General features: G+C 41.0%; 1 protein-coding gene and 1 long non-coding RNA gene across 5 annotated transcripts in view; one reads left to right on the forward strand and one right to left on the reverse strand.

Annotated features, from left to right (window-relative positions):
- Positions 1-17,787, reverse strand: part of LOC145443113 (uncharacterized) — a 197,055-nt gene that overhangs the window by 9,316 nt on the left and 169,952 nt on the right. The window lies entirely within an intron of this gene.
- On the forward strand, positions 176-15,404 carry LOC145443093 (uncharacterized). 4 transcript variants are annotated; one of them, XM_080321090.1, is made up of 5 exons: positions 176-635; positions 8,888-9,139; positions 12,806-12,956; positions 13,016-13,122; positions 13,993-15,404. In XM_080321090.1, the coding sequence occupies exons 1-5, from the start codon at positions 507-509 to the stop codon at positions 14,233-14,235; spliced, it is 882 nt and encodes a 293-aa protein (XP_080177216.1). In that variant the 5' UTR covers positions 176-506; the 3' UTR covers positions 14,236-15,404. The 4 variants fall into 4 exon arrangements, with proteins under 4 accessions (XP_080177216.1, XP_080177220.1, XP_080177218.1 ...); XM_080321094.1 differs by lacking the exon at positions 176-635 and adding an exon at positions 646-842; XM_080321092.1 differs by lacking the exon at positions 176-635 and adding an exon at positions 5,963-6,417.

Consider the following 17,787-nt stretch of genomic DNA (forward strand, 5'->3'; position numbering starts at 1 on the left):
TTGAGCCCTGTATCACGGTCAGCTCGTGAGTTCAGTCACGTACGCATTCGTGGGCGTTGACAAAGAAAGTAAAGCGATATTCGCTGAATGTGTACGTGACCTCGTTATGTAATAGCTGGTCGAGCATGTACGTTCGAATAATCACAAAATCTGCGTCGCTACGTCCTCCATTCACTGCAAAACTAATGCGACGAAGGAATCCGATCCGGTTCAGTGAAATTCTGCTTCGCAGCGTTACGAAGCCGCGAAACTATTTTCAACATTATTGATGAAATATTTTAGTAGCCTATAGAAATATGAAGATTATCTGAGCAAATGACTTTATTATTGGGGTTCTCACTCCTTTGTGATGCATATTAAATTCTAGGGGGTTGCGAGACCCGCTGTGTGCAATGATTAAACAAGTATTCTCGAAATTGGAAGGTTTTTTGTAATGCTGGCCGTGCGTCCATTCGACCAACTATCATATCATAGCAATTTCCGACGTTGTAAATCGCTATGATCATATGGTCGACGTGACAGATCATCGCTCTATCAAATATGCCGGACCTGCAGTTGCGGTACAGTATCTCGCCTGCTATCCGAGACCTTCGAGCATGTCTGCATTCAAGTCGCTTTTCTGTACTATCGTACAGGTAGGCTATAACTCTAATTTTAATCTAATTAGGGAAAGCTGCCAATTGTCTAGTTGTCCAACCAACTCTGGTGCGTGGAAAGGCAATCATATGTATTCTCTTCAAGCCCATGATTGTCTTATACAATGCTGAATATATACATTACGAAACGAAGTTACCACACTTTGAAATCAATTTGTTTGCAAGATCAAAGCAACCAACACGAAGGTACCGTTTTGACTATCGCGCGAAATATACCTTGCAGAGATAGAGGTTTGCTTATTTTGAAGGCATTGAAATCACATTGCAAAATTTGTAACTTTTGGTAGCGAACCACCCGCCTATACCGGTATTGCAGGAACAGAACTGTACAGACGCTAGTGCAGATGTAAGTTAACATCGGTTTTTGAGGTAATACTAGAACATAGTAAGGTCGGTTATATTCTATAAATGAAAAAGCATGCGCAAGTGCTCAGTTCATTGAGATTTAAAATATGAAGCGTTCTAACATTCGTATTGAAGGCAAAATGCTCATGAATTCATTTTCACTCAAGGTGGCGCTCCTGCACCGTATTTGCGAAATGGGAAATTACCGGAAATTAAAGAATAAAACTCTAATCAAGTGGAATTTGCCGACTGGCATCGTGATTTATGAACAGCTGAGTTTTTTTTTAACAAGCATCACGCTTTGAGACAAACGCTAATAGTGGCTACAGTATTGTGAATCGGAATCAAAAGCGCGCAAGTACGACACACACAATTTCTACTAAATCAGTGGTTCTTAACCTTTTTTACTCCAGCGCCCCCTTTCAAAGATTATCGTGCTCCAGCGCCCCCCCCAACCTCATATTGTAGGGAATGTAATAAAGACAATGAGTAAAAGGGAGGGCCGTAACAGCACTTCGTCAACCCCCCCAAAAACGATTGCCTTGCGCGCCCATAGGGTGAAAAACCAAACTTCTGCGGGCTTCGCCCCCAAGAACCCCGTAGCGTGATTTCGATGGTCAGCAAAGTTTGTGTGGCCTGGTCGCCCTATGTGCCAAAATTATTTATAATGCATGAATGAATAGTTGGTAATTACATATATATGTCGCTATAAACGTTTTATCCTCTCAGCCCACGTTATCAGATTTACCAGTAGCGCTGAGTGAGCTGTTGTATTGGAAAATAAAGGGCACGTAATTGCTAATTAAACATATTCGGGCGTGCCCGTAGGTAGAATTAATTTGTTACCAGGGCCGTAACAGCACTTCGTCAGCCCCCCAAAAAAACGTTGGTCTTGGGCCCCCCATAGGGTGATTAACCAAACCTCCGGGTGGCTTCGCCCCAAGACCCCCCTTCGGCTATCCGCTATTTGCCGATACTGGCCATCTACATTGCGTGTCCATTTACTGAGCCAGCTATTCTCGCCTAGATGCGCGAAGCGCGAAAAATTACACTAATTATTGATTGAATTGGTCAATATGATCGGGAATTGCATATATATTGATATCAATTTTTATCCTCTCTCTGCTCACGTAAACAGATTTACCGGTAGAGCTGAGTAATGTGTGATTGAAAAGGTAGGACCCCTCAATAATAATTATGCATCTTCGGGAGTATACATGTTGGCAGGAACGAAACGACACTTCGTCAGGCCCCCCGAAAAAACTTGAGTCTTGGGCTCCCATTGGGTGATAAACCGACCGCCCCCATCACGTTGTTCGCTTTTGCCACGAAATCAGCTGTACTGTTTAGCGAGCCAGTGCGAAGCGCGAAAATGTTCGATAATTCATGATAAAATCGGTTAATACCATCGGGAATTGCATATATATTGCTATCAATTTCTTGTCCTCTCTGCTCACGTTACCAGATTTACCGGTAGAGCTGAGTGAGGTTGCAATGTACCCTCTAAGCTGCGCACGTGCGCAGTGCTGACACGGTCTCTGCGCACAGAAAATCTACGTTGCGCACAACAAATCCGAAGTTATGACCTTTTTTTAGTCGTTATGAACTGTTGTCCAAGGGTCTGCGCAGTGAGTTGGTGAGTGTGCGCAGACTCGTCAAAACGTAGAGGGAACATTGTGAGGTGTCTTGGAAACTGTAGGGCCCGTAACTAATAATTAAACATATTCGGGCGGGCGGACCCGTTGGTATGACTTCGTTGCATGATGTTATTTCGTGACCTCCTGTCTGCTATATCAAAAATATAGAATCGCCCAACAGGGATATCTAGTTCTATATATCCTTGTTGCCCAATCGTACTAAACTAAAAGACGCACACGATTTCAAATTAGTATTTCTTCACTGGCATATAATTTTTCCCAGTCAGATGGAATTCGTCTTCTGAGGTTCAGATGGCCAAGACAGGAACATTCGGTGCCAGCAGTCATTTAGGCACCTATGGACAATTAAACCTATATGTCTTTTGTAGGCTATATATAACGAAGTTTTCGGTGTTAGTTCGCTCTGAATACTCATTATGGATATGTCCTACTACCACATCATCTACAGCGAAGCCATTTTTCTCCAGCGCCCCCCATATCGCCCCCCTGAGCCCAGCGCCCCCCATATCGCCCCCTGAGCGTTTCCGCCCCCTTCAAAATCGCCAGCGCCCCTTGGGGGGGGGCGCTGGAGGCAAGGTTAAGAACCATTGTACTAAATGAATCTAGTACGTCCTCAAGATCACCTGGCGACGACCTGGCCTATCGATCTCGCCTTCCGTGACATGCCACTTCATTTTGTCGGTTGCTTTTCTATATTATCTTCTTTTACTTTTCGTTCAGCGCGCATGCCCCCTGTTCATATCGCCTAAGCCACAGGTCTCAGACTCAAATGTGCTCGCGGGCCAATTTCCTAGTTTCTGATGACGCCGCGGGCCGCAGCATCAATAATAGGGATATTCAATGTATAATTTCCAAGTAGGCCTTTTTGACGGGAGCTTGCAGACAGACATTCCACAAACATCGCGAAAATGTAATTTACTATTGTACTATTCACGCTTGACACGGAACAATTCACATTTTCAAATATTTGAATAAAATTGTCTTTGTGCCGGGCATAATAATTTGTTAAAATAATGACTTTTAGACATCATGCGAGAGAATGCCTCATGACATCGTCAAACTGCCGGGTTATAATATTGCACCTGGTGGATCCTTGACGTGCCACAATTTTATGTCGAATATTTTAAAATCTACTGAAGATTGATCTGATATCCAAGCATTTGAGCGGTAGCCTAATCCGGGTTTTGATATAGTCGTGATAAGTAGGCTATTTATACTGCCATTGACTAAGTCATATTAAATCAGCGTTAAACTTAAACTTAGCGATCGTACCCCTCCTGCTTCCAATAATAGGATTTCACGTAGCCCGTGTTCATTTTCAACACAATTTCTGATGGTAGGCCTACCTTTATTAAAATCGGAAAGCCCATTCACGTAAAATCGCGCGCAGCGCGAAGACGATTTTCCAGTTGAATTAATTGGCCAAGATAATATTCCACAGCATATAGGCCTAATTACACAATGCATCTCGTGCCCCCCTGATGTGGTGCTTCGTACCCCGAAGGGGTCTACGGACACTGGTTAAGAACCCCTGGAATAGAAATTTCCAATCGCCGACTATTATCTTACTCGCCACCGATAATAACACGGATAAGGAGAACAAACAACACCCGGCACGTAACCAACTATACGTTACGGGGGTCACATAATGCCGATGTTTGCCATATGACCTTATTAGATAGCTATATACTCTACGCAACGCAAGCTACGACCTTTTGATATGTTACTATTCCCGATTCCCCATGACAGTTTCATAGATTGTTGCGTCCGTATGATTACAAAGTTACCGGTCCGAGTGGCAAGTCCTTCTCTCATTTTAACGTTTGACCCAACTCAACTCGAGTACTTTTTATTTAATCACCCAGTCAATCCGAAATCGAGTAATTTTACAAACTAGCGCGCCGAAGTCCAAATCACAATTTTCAGTCACGAATCATCAACGGGTCATGTTTTGTCACCATGAACTAGAAATGTGACGTAATAGCTGGTCTTCTACCGCCTGGTAGCTATTAAAAGCAGACTTGGACAACTAGATAATTCTAGTTGTCTAATTTCACTAAATTAGAGCGAAATGCCAGTAATCTAATTCTAATCTAATTTGTGAAATGTTCTGATGCTCTAATTCTAATTCTAATCTAATTTGTGAAATGTTCTTATGCTCTAATTCTAATTATAATCTAATTTGTGAACTGTCCGTATTCTCTAATTCTAGTTCTAATCTAATTATTGTTTTCCTGAAAATGTCTCTTTGTCCGAGGCATATTGCACTATTGCAGTGAGTTAACAAGAATATCCCTCTTGCGCAAGGAAATCCAGTGCCAAGCCGCCATTGCCTTGCTTACACCGTGCAGTCATAGTAGATATTACAACGAATAATAGCCTGTTAGAGTAGCTTGTAGTCTGCGAACAACATTCTAGTTTTTAAAACTTTAAGTTAGTACATCGCCATTCTGACTAACATGGGCGATGCCCACGGTTACCATAAAAGAAGTAATATTTTATTAAAGTATAGTAAAAATCGAGCCAAGCTTGGTGTACAGAAGTTAACCATTCTCGTGGTTATGGGAATGCTGCACTGTTGTGGTTGTTTATTAAACAAAAATATGCGGCGCTTATCGCCTCACAGCCTTTTGCACCACGCACTGTGATTTGATATGAACTGCATTTTGCTGTATTCATTTCCCATGTACAATTTTATTCAATTTCCAAGTTTTTGCGAACTAAGTAGCTCTAATTCTAATTCTAATCTAATTTGGAAAAGGCTTAGTAGCTCTAATTCTAATTCTAATCTAATTTGGAAAAGGCTTAGTAGCTCTAATTCTAATTCTAATCTAATTTGAAAAAAGCTGTGTAACTCTAATTCTAATTCTAATCTAGTTTGAGAAAAACTGTGGAGCTCTAATTCTAATTCTAATCTAATTCAGAAAAGCTGAAAATTTTCTAGTTGTCCAAGTCTGATTAAAAGTGATGTGAATAGGAAAGTTTGTTCAGATTTCAGGGATTTTTCTAGTAGTTTTAGGGTGAACTTCAAGTTCTTATCTAAAAAAGATACATGACACTTGAATATATTGTCGAATACTTGAAATTGCAAAATGCCGTCGCGGGCAGCGTGTTTGAGACCTCTGGCCTAGGCCAAGGTGGGCGTCTGATTTCAAAGAATTTCGACACCTACCTATCTTTTCATTGTGTCGCAATTTTTGTGGTGTATTGAACTGATCAAAATTGCTAATTAACCGAAAGAACGAAATGTAGCGATTTTATCCTGTACAAAGAAAGACATTGCTTTCAGAATGAGTAAAAGTGTGAAGGTTGAACTAATCCAAGAAATGTCGTCTGCGATTATAAAGTCGGATTTGCGGAAACAAAATAACAGCAGTGGTACCGTAACTGGCACAGGGGCACACACTTCAGTGGTTGGAATGACTAGCCCCATTGCTGTAAGGTTTTTGGCACCGTTATACGAGGGAGTGTGCATGTGCTGTGCACTGTGCAGGCCTGATAAGTGCTAAGAGCAGAAAACAGGATACATATCGCATATGAGAATGAGTAGTCCGCTGATCTATCAACGTAAGTAGGCTATATGTCACTGCAGATGACTAATCTTAGATCAGTTAATGCTATTTGGTATCAAGCAAGTCCTACTTATAAATCATACATCGATTTGAACAACGCTTTGCTTATTGCTTCTGCAGCAAGGAAACGCAGGCAGATCATAATATATGATACAGCGGACTCGTCAGGACCGAAGTCCAGATCCGGTGAGTTGATGTGCAACTGTATAGTAGGGGTCTTCAAAAACGACTTTTTTTCTCAAATCGTACTGGCTACTTGATAAAATTGTTAGGTTACCTAATTTAAGCCTGCACATCAAATTTGGTTCAATTCCAACCAGAAGCCGCATTGCTACACGAGAAGAAAGTTTTCATTTATTGTATAAAAATACAAAACAAAAAATTTGAAAATTTTCTGTTCACCCCATGAAAGTGTTGGGTTGGCTATATAAACGATGTTCACCAGATTTGGTTCAATTACAACCAGCGGAGGCGGAGTTATTGCCGTCGAAAAATTTGGATTTGAATAAAATAATATTTACGGTGGGCACCACTATAATAAAATAATTAAAGAATTGGTCACCGTAAATACTATTTTATTCATAATCCGAATTTTTCGACGTTTTGTTTTGTTTATTTAACACTGTTGTTGATGTACAGTTCATTGTCTTCGCCAATATTCTCCAGTAATGTACTAGATGTGTAATGCAATGTGAATGATGTTTTGTATATATCCCTATATATCGGGTTCGCTGGAGCCTTGCAGATTAGCTTAATGGTTCGCCAGGTCAGTAAAGGTTAAGAACAACTGAGTTTAAGCCTAATCACGCGACTTCTAAATTTGTAAACTAATAACCATCTCTTTCAGTATCAGTTTGCTATAAATAATTTCATCCTTTCAAAACACCACAATACTGCGATACAATGAACAGATAGGGAGGTGTCGAAACGACTTGGAGTAGGCCTGGAGTAGACTTGGAGTACGCCCTACCTACAGTCTTGAAATCACACACTCGCACGGGCATAGGCGATATAAAGAGAGGCCTGCACACTGGATTGAAGAAAGGATAACATATAACGACTATGACGCATGTGTCGATAGGCGAGGTTGATATGTCAGATCGAGGTCCAGTAATCTTAAGGGCTGTGACTATTGACACAATTCAAAAGGTTGCCCTACAGTTGAGCATGCGACACAACGGAAAGATCAAGATGCGACACTTTAGCATGCGTCTATAGTCGCGAGATAGCGCGGTGGTATAATCCGTGACTGCAACACCAATGGGTTGCGCGTTCGAGTCCGACCGAGGTCGATTTCAGTATTCCTATACTTTCGTGTTGGAGGTTTATCTAGGCTCCTCCTCGCCACCTCATCCTTATAAGCGGTGTCTTACAAAAAGCCTAGAAGTGGGCCGTGCTATAAGTCGGCAGTTACGGAATAAATATGAAGAATATCGACCTGGTGTAAATGACCATAGTAGGCGACAAACACTATGAATACCACCAGAAAAAGCATACGACACTTTGGCATGTGGTTTCACAGCCCCAAAACTTACCCTAACCCGCACCCTAACGCCGAAATCAAAAGTTATATATATATCCTAACCCCAAATCTAACCCTAACCCAATCCTCAATCTCTACCTTACCCGGCCCGAACCCCGAATTTACCCACATGCTGACGTGTCACATGCCCAATTGTCGCATGCTATTGTGTCACATGGTATTATATGCCATCGGACCAATTCGAAAAATGAGGACTATAGCGTCTTAATGTGTACAAATGAATGTTACCTTTGGCACGACATGTGTTAAATTAAAAGATACATTAATGTATTCGCTCGTTCATACCTATTTTGAAATCGAAGTCCGGTTTTGAAATCTCATTCATGCCGCGGATTGCCGCGCTATATATATCTCCCCCATCGCTAAACCTTATCCAAAACAACGCGTCATCGATCACCCACCCTGTGTGAAATGTTGACTTTGGGTTAGAGTTTCACGAAACGATGATATATCAAGGAGTCTATAAGTTTTACTCCATTTACTTTCCACTCGAAAGCGAAAGGTTCGGGCGAGTCTCCTTATGTCAAATGCCAACTGTCATGTACGTACGCGTCATGCTCTGCAGAGTCCTTTGAATAGCCAGATATGATATTGCGTCGGCTTGCTTGTTATGAAATGCGATCGCTTATAGCTCGAAGTGAATTATGAGTACGGAACAGGTAGACTTGGACAATCAGATCATTCTAATCGTCCGATGAGACTGATTAGAGCCAGCAATGTGATTCTAATCTAATTTGTGAAATGTTTCTATGCACTCATTTTAATTGTAATCCAATCACCTAATCACTGATTTTCGCGATACAGAAAAACTGTATAGTGCGCAACGAGCCAAGCTCGATGTACAGACTTTTGCCGTTCTAGTGCTCACGAAAATGAACTCTGTTCTGAACTTGATATTTGTCGCATTTCTCTCTTGATCGTAATCAAAGTCGATTTCCGAGATTTTGTGAATTCAGTCATCCTTTTTGTAATCCAACTTGGACAGAGCTGTGTAGCTATCATTCTAATTCCAATCTAATTCGGATGCAAATGAGTAGCTATAGTACTAATTGTAATCAAATTCTGACAACACTGTGTAGCTATCATTCTAATTCCACGTCCGTCTTTGCGCAGATGAAGATTATCGTAGCGGGTTGCCCTAAAACAGGCACGAAATCCGTGAACGCCGCCCTCAAGAGACTGGGTTTCAGCGTTTTCGACTTTGTGGAGCATCTCTACTGTCTGGAGGAGGAATGGGGGTCGGTTTTCAGCCAGGGGTGGGACGAAGATACGTTTAGAAAAATGTACCAAGATGTAGACGCGGCCGTGGACATGCCGGCCTCCTTGTTTTGGGAGCAAATCCACGAAGCCTTCCCAGACGCGAAAGTGAGATCGCTTCGTATTCGATTCGGGTCTGCTCGACGAGAGGGGGAAATTATAGTCATCGCTCTTACTCAAGTAAAAGTTGAAGTAACGCATTTTCTTCCTACTCTAGTACAAGTAGAAGTAGTGCGATTTCCAAGTAAGTAGAAAGTCAGTATTCTAGCTAGGTTAGTTTCGAATTGAAATATGAAGTAGAGGTAGCATTGTAAACTAGAGGCAGAACGATATTGATTTTACATGCCGATACCGACACCGAATATTATCCAAACACTCACATGGCCGATAACCGGCAACATATAGGCCCATAGGCGCCGAGTTACGGGGTGGCGGGGTGGTGCAGCCACCCCATGAAACATTTATGGGGTGGCGGCCACCCCATACAATAAGATAAAACGCCCGCCGTCTGCGATTTCAAATCATCAACGCTGTCAATTAGCGAGTCCGTGATATCGCGTAAATGCTAACTATTCACCATTAACCGATACGCGCGCGAATAATTGAATGCGCAGGTTCGTTGACGACGACGAAATAGTGCTTAAAACGCCCCAATAAATGGTAATCCGTGATTAGTAATCAATAATCAGACAATCGAAGCAACCTCGTTTAGTACGTCGATTTCGACACGCTTACGCTGAGAAACACCATCTTCTCTCTCGACCATCCGTGCGAATTCATGTTCTCCTTCTCGTAATTAATTTGTATTTGCGCCCATGTTCGTTCACAAAATAATTCTTGAGTTAGTTCCGTGATAGCCTCTTTAATTGGAGGCTGGGAGCGCGAAATAGGACAGTGTATTTGAGTAGCCCTGCCCTATGCCTGCGAATTGAAAGTCATTTCTGCGCAAAGTGCGCATATTCATTACTCTAACAAGGCTTTGCCAACCTCTATCGGGAAATGCAACAATGCAGCTCAAACGTCGCTAGAATGAGCAAACAATTGTCGCGATGTCAGACTTGGAACCCCATTGTTCTGTACACAAGTTGAGGAATTACTGATTAGATGCGCGTTTCTCGTTTGCTATCATCTGTAGGTTACAAATTATCGTCTGCTTTATACACTCGTGTCACTTGTCAGTGTTTGATTTGTTAGTAACACTGCGCATTGTGCAATGCACGGCGTTGAATTACGTTGTCAAAAACTGATGAAACACGAGATTCTCTGTGGCGTAAATTCTGAATTTATTCGATTAGTTTGAACGGGAACCCTCTATTCTATGTTCCAATAAACTTCATTGCTGGACGTACTCTATCGAGCGCAACCATATCGCGGATTGAATTTCAAACTGTTGGGATTTGCATTTCTATTGATAAGGTCGCAGCATGCGCCCATATTGCTTTTACTGCAATAACACGTGGATAATTAAAAGCGCACCATTTCACGATCAAATTCGACTGGCTGATCCGAGCCTACGAAGGCTGTAGGTCCTGGGCAGATATGAACCAGCGCGTTGTTTGCATAAAAACCCCAGGCGCGTAACCAAAGAGTTTCTCATTTATAACTAGAAATCCCGTCCTTTTGAAATGCCAATTCACTAATTTGTATTATTACAAATTCGACCTCATCGTTAGAAACGTAGATTTCATCGCGCGCTCTGAGAAACACCATCTCCTATCGCGATTTGACGACCAAATATACGTTCACCTCCTACAAATTAACGTGCATTATTTGCATCGATGACGGCCGCCAGCCGCGTTTAAAATATTTTGTGAAGCATTTGTAAGATAAGTATTCTCGGAGCGCGAAGTTGAACAGTGTGTTGTTGTGTGTTTGTGTACCTGCTAGTTGGAATTTATTCCAGTGCCCATAATATTAATCCAATTATGCTTTGCGAACGTAAATCGGGAAATGCAGCAATGCAGTCAAAATCGATGTTTTAATCAGCAACCAATTGTCGCGATGCGAGCTACCCAATACTAAGTAAAAACCCATTGCGCTGGAGGTAAGGAATAATTACTGATTTGCCGCGCGCGTTTGTAATCATCATTCTTGTCTGTCTTTCTTGTTCCAGAATTGTCGCGCTGTGTTACTGCTTGCCGATTGCCGAGCTCGCAGTAATCAATGACCTAATTTCGCAATCATCTCAGCGGGAGATAGCGTCGCGTTGCATAGTGCGATGCGATATACGTGCACAGACGAATCTTGCTAATTGGTCGCGGCCCGCGTAACACTGATAATACTTGTTGAATTGCAACTGAATATTAGCGTCAGAATGGTCATTTCAAAAGGACGGGGTTTCGCGTCTCAAAAGGAGGGGGTTTCGACACCCTCCTGGCTAGTGGCTACGCGCCTGCCGCCACCACATGCAAAAATAAAAGTTAGCGCCTATGTAGGCCGATAGTAATATGGAAGGGGGAGAGAACAATTTCCTAAAAATATTACATATTAGCCAAGATGGCACTTGTGCTTGCCACAGAAAGCTGAGCAACAATAAGCAAGCACAGTTTCTCTGCATGGTCACTAGTTAAACTTGTCCTCCGGCCTATTTATCAACGGTTCTTTGAGGAATGGATATAGTAATTTATTTTCAATTTTCAAATTTTCAAATTATTTGGTTATAAAATATCGGCCGCGATATCGATATAATCGGCATAATTCCAAGTATCGGCCTTGATAGTCGGCCAGGTCGATATTAGGTTGACCTCTATTGTTTTCCTCTTTTAAAATATAATCATACATACTGATTTCCAAGTAAGAAAAAGTAAGTATTCTTGACCAAGATTTGCGTACAATAATACCGAAAACTGTGAAGTAGAAACATCGTGACGTTAATGAGAAGTGGAAGTAATCTAAAAGCGTATAACCTGTTGATTAAATTGTGCAAGTATGATAAACCTACTTTAATACTCCTAAAAGTGGAGGTATTTTGTTTCTCACCACCTCACGCAAAATTTCATTCGATATCTTAGATTCGAGTTAGGGGAATTCTTAATCCAGTGTATACTATACAATATACCAATGTACGTGCTTCTTATTTACATGTTGAAGGCTCTATCGGTGTTTTGAATCGATGAAATTAATAATAAACTTGGCGGAGAACTCAGAATGAGTTTCATCTTCGTGAAAGCGTGACGCCATTTGTTTTGAAGTTTTGTTTTGTTGAACACAGGGGGCATGATAACAATCCCCACAATGCATGCGTGTACAAACCACTGGATTTTCAAAATTCTCGTACCGAACTAGAAATAGAACTAGAACTATTACCCACTTTTTAAAACTAGCAACTACAAATAGACCTAGAACTAGCGATCTTTAGAAACTAGCAACTATAAATAACTAAAACTCAACGAACTGAAAACGGATAATGCTAATTTCTGGATTGCAAATGAGCTAAGATATATTGGTCATAGCAGCGGGATTTTAAAAGGACGGGGTTTCGAGTTGAAATGAGCGGGGTTTCGACCCCCAAAACAAACAACCTAGCTACGCAACTGTTAGTAGTGATGACTCTGAGATAGCTGCAAGAACATCACACAACAGAAAACCGGTATGACGATCCCGGTCAAACGACGACATGTGTTTTCTAGTTGTTAGACGACTAATATTTTTTAGTGCTCAACCAAAACTATAGAACTACTCAAAACCAGTAGTTAGGTGACCATAAACTAATCAGATTGGTATTTTTTCTGCGTCAATTATGATATTACATTATATATCATCATTTTATTTCAGATCATCCTCACTGTGCGAGATTCTGAAGAAGCCTGGTTCCGGAGTTTCGAAAACCATTTCCGTAGGCTGGACAGTGCTTTCCTGTTGCGCGTTGTGCAGTTGATCGAGATTCTGCTGCAGAGGAAAACCGGGCTGCTGTTGAATAGATCGTGTGAGTCGAAGTCAAATTCCGAATCTAGCATCGGATTTCGAGCTGTCGTACTTTCGCAGATAAGTTCGGGTTTGACGTGGACCGGGCGCTGTTCCGGAGACGGACTCCGATGAACGAATCGGTTCTCAAGATGAGATATCGGAGTCATAACGACCGTGTCATGCAGGTTTGATGCGATTTTTTAGCACGGAACAGCGTCTTATTTAATTCTTGCTGAGCTTTTCCGAGGTACAGGACTTCAATTTCACAATTGAATGATACATTCGGGTTTATTTCAATACGAATCTGTTATTAAATTATATATCGAAGTTTTGTACCTCAAGTGCCTCTTTTCTTTGATGAATTATTTCTGCAGATGTAGTTTGGATTATATGTTTATAATGTAATAATTCTTATGCGGTCTTTACTATCACAAGGACACTATTGAAGGCGCCATCAGGGACCGCGATTCGTGTACTCAAGTCGACTAGCAGTTGAAGTATATTAGTTCAAGTAACGAAAATATATTTCTACACATCAAAATTATGATTTTAACAATAAAAAATATAGTTTGAATTAAAGTTTGACCGATACCGAAATTTTATCCATACCGATAAAACTATAAAACAATAGCACCAACATCCCTCAATCCTTCATATACTCGGCCGAAATTAGAAATATAATGCATCTAGCTTAAGGCGAATTTCCAAAACTTGCGAGCAATTATTTCAAATGCTTTACGACCATTGGTATGCTTGGACATGAAATAAACTAGAAACGTTGCATCTGGACGCCTGTAACTTATAAGAAATATATCAATATTCTTGGTCTAGCAGTCGACATTGAAAGTTTTCCAGGCCTAGCTTTGTATAAAAACCGTAAAACGAAAAGAGCTATTTTCTAATTTTCAAAATCAAAATGGTAAAGGGGTGTGACAAGAAAGTGATACTCCACAACATAACATAATTAATAGTGCGAGCAGGCAAAACCCGTTGGAGTACTCTGAATAAGTACAAGTGCTTCGAAGGCTGTTAAAGCAATCCGTTGCTATTTCCAGAAAGCGCCCGCTGACAAACTGCTCGTGTTCAACTGCAAAGAAGGTTGGGGCCCTCTGTGCGACTTTTTAGGGGTCCCACCCCCAGAAGAAGCTTTTCCTTGCAAGAACGTGAAGGGGGCGGTGATCGAAGAGAGCATGCGACATCCTCTCGCATTAGTTTATCAGAAAGAAGTCTTCGCGAGCTTGATTGTCTTCGTCGTAAAGCTGGTCGTGGGATTGTCGTTGTTTTTTTTCATCGCTTAGTTTGTATGAAACATATTTCTCGACAGTGTTGTGCGTTGTGGATTGACTCGTTCCTCGAAGCAAAATCTTCGAGTAGATTTCAATTCATCAAATAGTCGGTGTCAACCAAGTGGCTTTGCCTATACGTACATGTTGTCGACACCTTGATACGATATGTGTGAGAAACCAGTCATAAAATTGTGCAGCTTGGCTTTACTCAGCCTCCATCGCTAAGTCGCAAATAAATTGAACGCAACGCAGCGATCGGAGCTTACGTTGTCGTAGACTGGCAGTATACTCTATCTATAGCAGCGTCTTTCTGCTCTGTGCTAATCTTAACAAAACTCTTGCATCATTTTATATTTGTTTATGCATTCCTATTACACGTCAACAATTGGTACAGGCTTGAATTTATCGTATGGATGTGAAGGTGGATTGTATATCGCATCATACCAATTTGTCTCAACTTTCTCAGGTTTCATATTCTGTCATCTACTTGACGGATGGCTTAGTATATTTTTACGTGTATGTGAGCCAAACAGCACCCCGTTGAAGGTGTAATTTAATTGATGTTCGTTAGTCGATTCGCAACACAGGGGATACACACTTGTTGTTGACTTTGATCCGACAATTTATTTTGACTAATTTTTGGGTGCTGAATCCAGAAATGACACTAGTTTTTCGCTATCACCGAAGTTGTGGAGTTGGACATCCATCACTTTGTCTCAACACCTCCAAAACCTACCACATTTCAAATACTGTCTTCATCGTATTCTACATTTTAAAAACTACAAGCAAACAAAAGTAACTCCACATTCTTCAAACAAACTGCTCTATTTTTTAATTTAAACTGATATTGGTTCTGCACACCAGTGTGATTTTCTGGGCACAAATTTACGCTTATACAGCTCTTGAAGATGTGGGCCTACACCGGCATCAGCAAGGTATATATAAATCAATCTTTTCGACATCACCTTTAGATCTTGATGGATATGTTCTCGCTGACTATACCAAGATATAACAGGAAATTAGCAAGAGGTCAAATCGAAAAATGTATGTTGATGCAGATGTTAAGAACGAATTTGGTGTCACGTTCCAATAGCTTCTGGGTCTAAGCAATTTAGATATAATTCGCCGCCTGTGTATTTCCATTTTGACAACATTTCCAAATGATAAACATTAACCATTCATATCTTCCAGTTCTGAGATGCCGAATTTGTGGATCATCAAATCTACCAGCCCTAATAATTTGTATTGACGAGCCAAGACAATGCAAAGCGAGATAATTGAAACGATCGCGTTCAGTTGACAGTGCTTTAACGAATTGCTTATTGGCCGAGCTGGAGTATACGTGTTCAAGGTCAAATCTTGATCGGAGGCTAGTAGCCTATTACATCACCATCAAGTGTTCTTTTGATCCCTGCTTTCCGATATATTCACATAGCAATGACACATGTTTATGAGGAGTACATGTGTGTCCTTGCTGCATGAAGAAAACGTAATTTCATTGCCGACACATGATCCAATTGTGCTTTTGCTGTATCTAAAAGGGGTTTTACGGTACTTGACAACAGGGGCCTTGTTTCTGCGTTCTTCCCGCGACTATAAATATGTGTGCAGTTTCGACCGCAATGTAGAATTTGCCATTTTTGAGAAGGGCGCACTAACTCCATGTTATATGTCAATGAACATTTGCCATTTCGTTGAATTGCATATCGGAATTCTCACCTCGTCCAGTAAACCCATCGTGTCAGTATCATGACACTGCCGGTATCAATCAGTGCGGCTATGCCAGTATCATCCCAATACATAAAGCTATTACCATTTCGGAAGTTCATTAAAATATACAGTTACCCTGATCAAAAGTGCGATACTTTCGCTCCGTTTCTAAGTAGTAAAGGTTGCCGACCCCTGTTCTTATCTATTCGGAAAAGCTGCAAACTTTCTGGCAGTCCAGCTCCGGTGCGTCGAAATGATGAATCTGTCATAGGTAGCCTATATGCCTATAAAGCCCGAGTCTTATACAATCAATCGTCAGATATTTTCGTCTGCCCAAGACACACACACAATGTACAACTGGATGTACAAGACACACAAGGCGATGTAATGAACAGATGCCGGACGACCATTGAGTAAGGGGTCTTTTGACTGGCATCCACCCCAACCTAGTGCCCGATGTCACAGCCTTCTTCGATGCTATTCTTTCCTTTTGTAACATACGTTACGAATTAAAGCTGCCAACGATGGTACAGTTTCGGCTATCGCATGAATGTATTTTGCAGAGAGGGGTTTAATTTATTATAAAGGCAGTGAAATCATGTTGTAAAATTTGTAGCTTTTGGTAGGGATCTGGAATTAATTGCAAGCAAAGACAATGTTTTAAACTGACTGCGTCGTTGACTACCGGCATTTCTTCTATCTATAGAAATTGTGTGTTGTGGAGTATTACGTCAGTTTAATCACGTCGAATGATATCATTTCTCATGTTTACTGATCGGTGCCTTTTGCATTGCTTATAAGTGCTCGGAGTTTTCTGTTGGTGGCTTATTTTGTTATGCTGAATAAAAGATACAACAAGTGCATACGGTTGCCATACGTCCTCTTTTGAGAGGATTTGTCCTCTTTTTTGACAAAATTGAAAGTGTCCTCGGAGGACGCCTATATGTCCTCTTTTATTAGTCAACACCATAAAATTAACGGAAAAAGTGGGTAATGCGGAAGTGATAATCGTTTTTCTAGTCAACATCTTAAAATAAACGAAAAGTGGGTAATTTGGGAGTCCAATCACAATGATTACTAGGGCGATTTTTTTGACCTAAAAACGGAAAATTTTGACCTAAAAAATCCAACTTTACTACTTATGTACTACGCATCCTCATTTCTGGTTGGAACTGTCTGTCCTTACGAAGTAGTTTATCCTGAAGAAAAAAAAACGATTTTGGCTCAAAAATTGACAAATTTTTACATGAAAAAACCAGTATTTTAGCGAAATCTGGCCATATGAAGAATTCCAGTAGCTACACCACTTTTTATGGTAGAAATAATTAAATTTTGTTGTAGTACAACGAAAGATACTTTCCTACATTCTCGGGTAGAAAGTGTCTATCCTTACTAAGTAACATGCCAAGAATGAAGAAAGAACGTTCAACAGCAGCAGCTGTTTGCTGACAACAGTGAAGTTGTGCGTACACTGCTATGGCGACACACCGTGTTGCTTCATTCTGACAATGTTGTCTACATTAGTGGTTCTCAACCTTTTTAACCTCGCGGACCGGTAAAATTTCCAAGAATATTAGGCGGACCGGTGGACCATCAGAAGTTGAAATCAACCCAAAATGTCAAGTATGAATAACCGTTTATTGCATTATGGTGCTGGAGAGTGACGTTTAGAGACCTTTGTTCGTAATTATGTTTCTTCATGATGGTACTCATTTGATTTTCCTGTCTGCTGAGTCGAGGTAATTTTTTTCCCGGATAAAAGTGCTATAGCGCTGAGAGTCGATTATCGTCGAATACCGTGGATTAACCGACTACGGCACTTTGCCAAATCGAATAATACTCTTCTGTTCGACA

The sequence above is a fragment of the Botryllus schlosseri genome, chromosome 7 (assembly GCF_051294905.1).
Source record: "Botryllus schlosseri isolate E-star chromosome 7, Bs_hap1, whole genome shotgun sequence".
In the NCBI taxonomy this organism is placed as follows: domain Eukaryota; kingdom Metazoa; phylum Chordata; class Ascidiacea; order Stolidobranchia; family Styelidae; genus Botryllus; species Botryllus schlosseri.

Bases quoted from the DNA above. Each gene is read 5' to 3' on its own strand.
- LOC145443093 (XM_080321090.1), top strand. From the start codon at position 507: ATGGTCGACGTGACAGATCATCGCTCTATCAAATATGCCGGACCTGCA. The intron at 9,140-12,805 runs GTGAGATCGCTT...ATTTTATTTCAG, and splicing joins AAGCCTTCCCAGACGCGAAA to ATCATCCTCACTGTGCGAGA. The intron at 13,123-13,992 runs GTTTGATGCGAT...TGCTATTTCCAG, and splicing joins ATAACGACCGTGTCATGCAG to AAAGCGCCCGCTGACAAACT.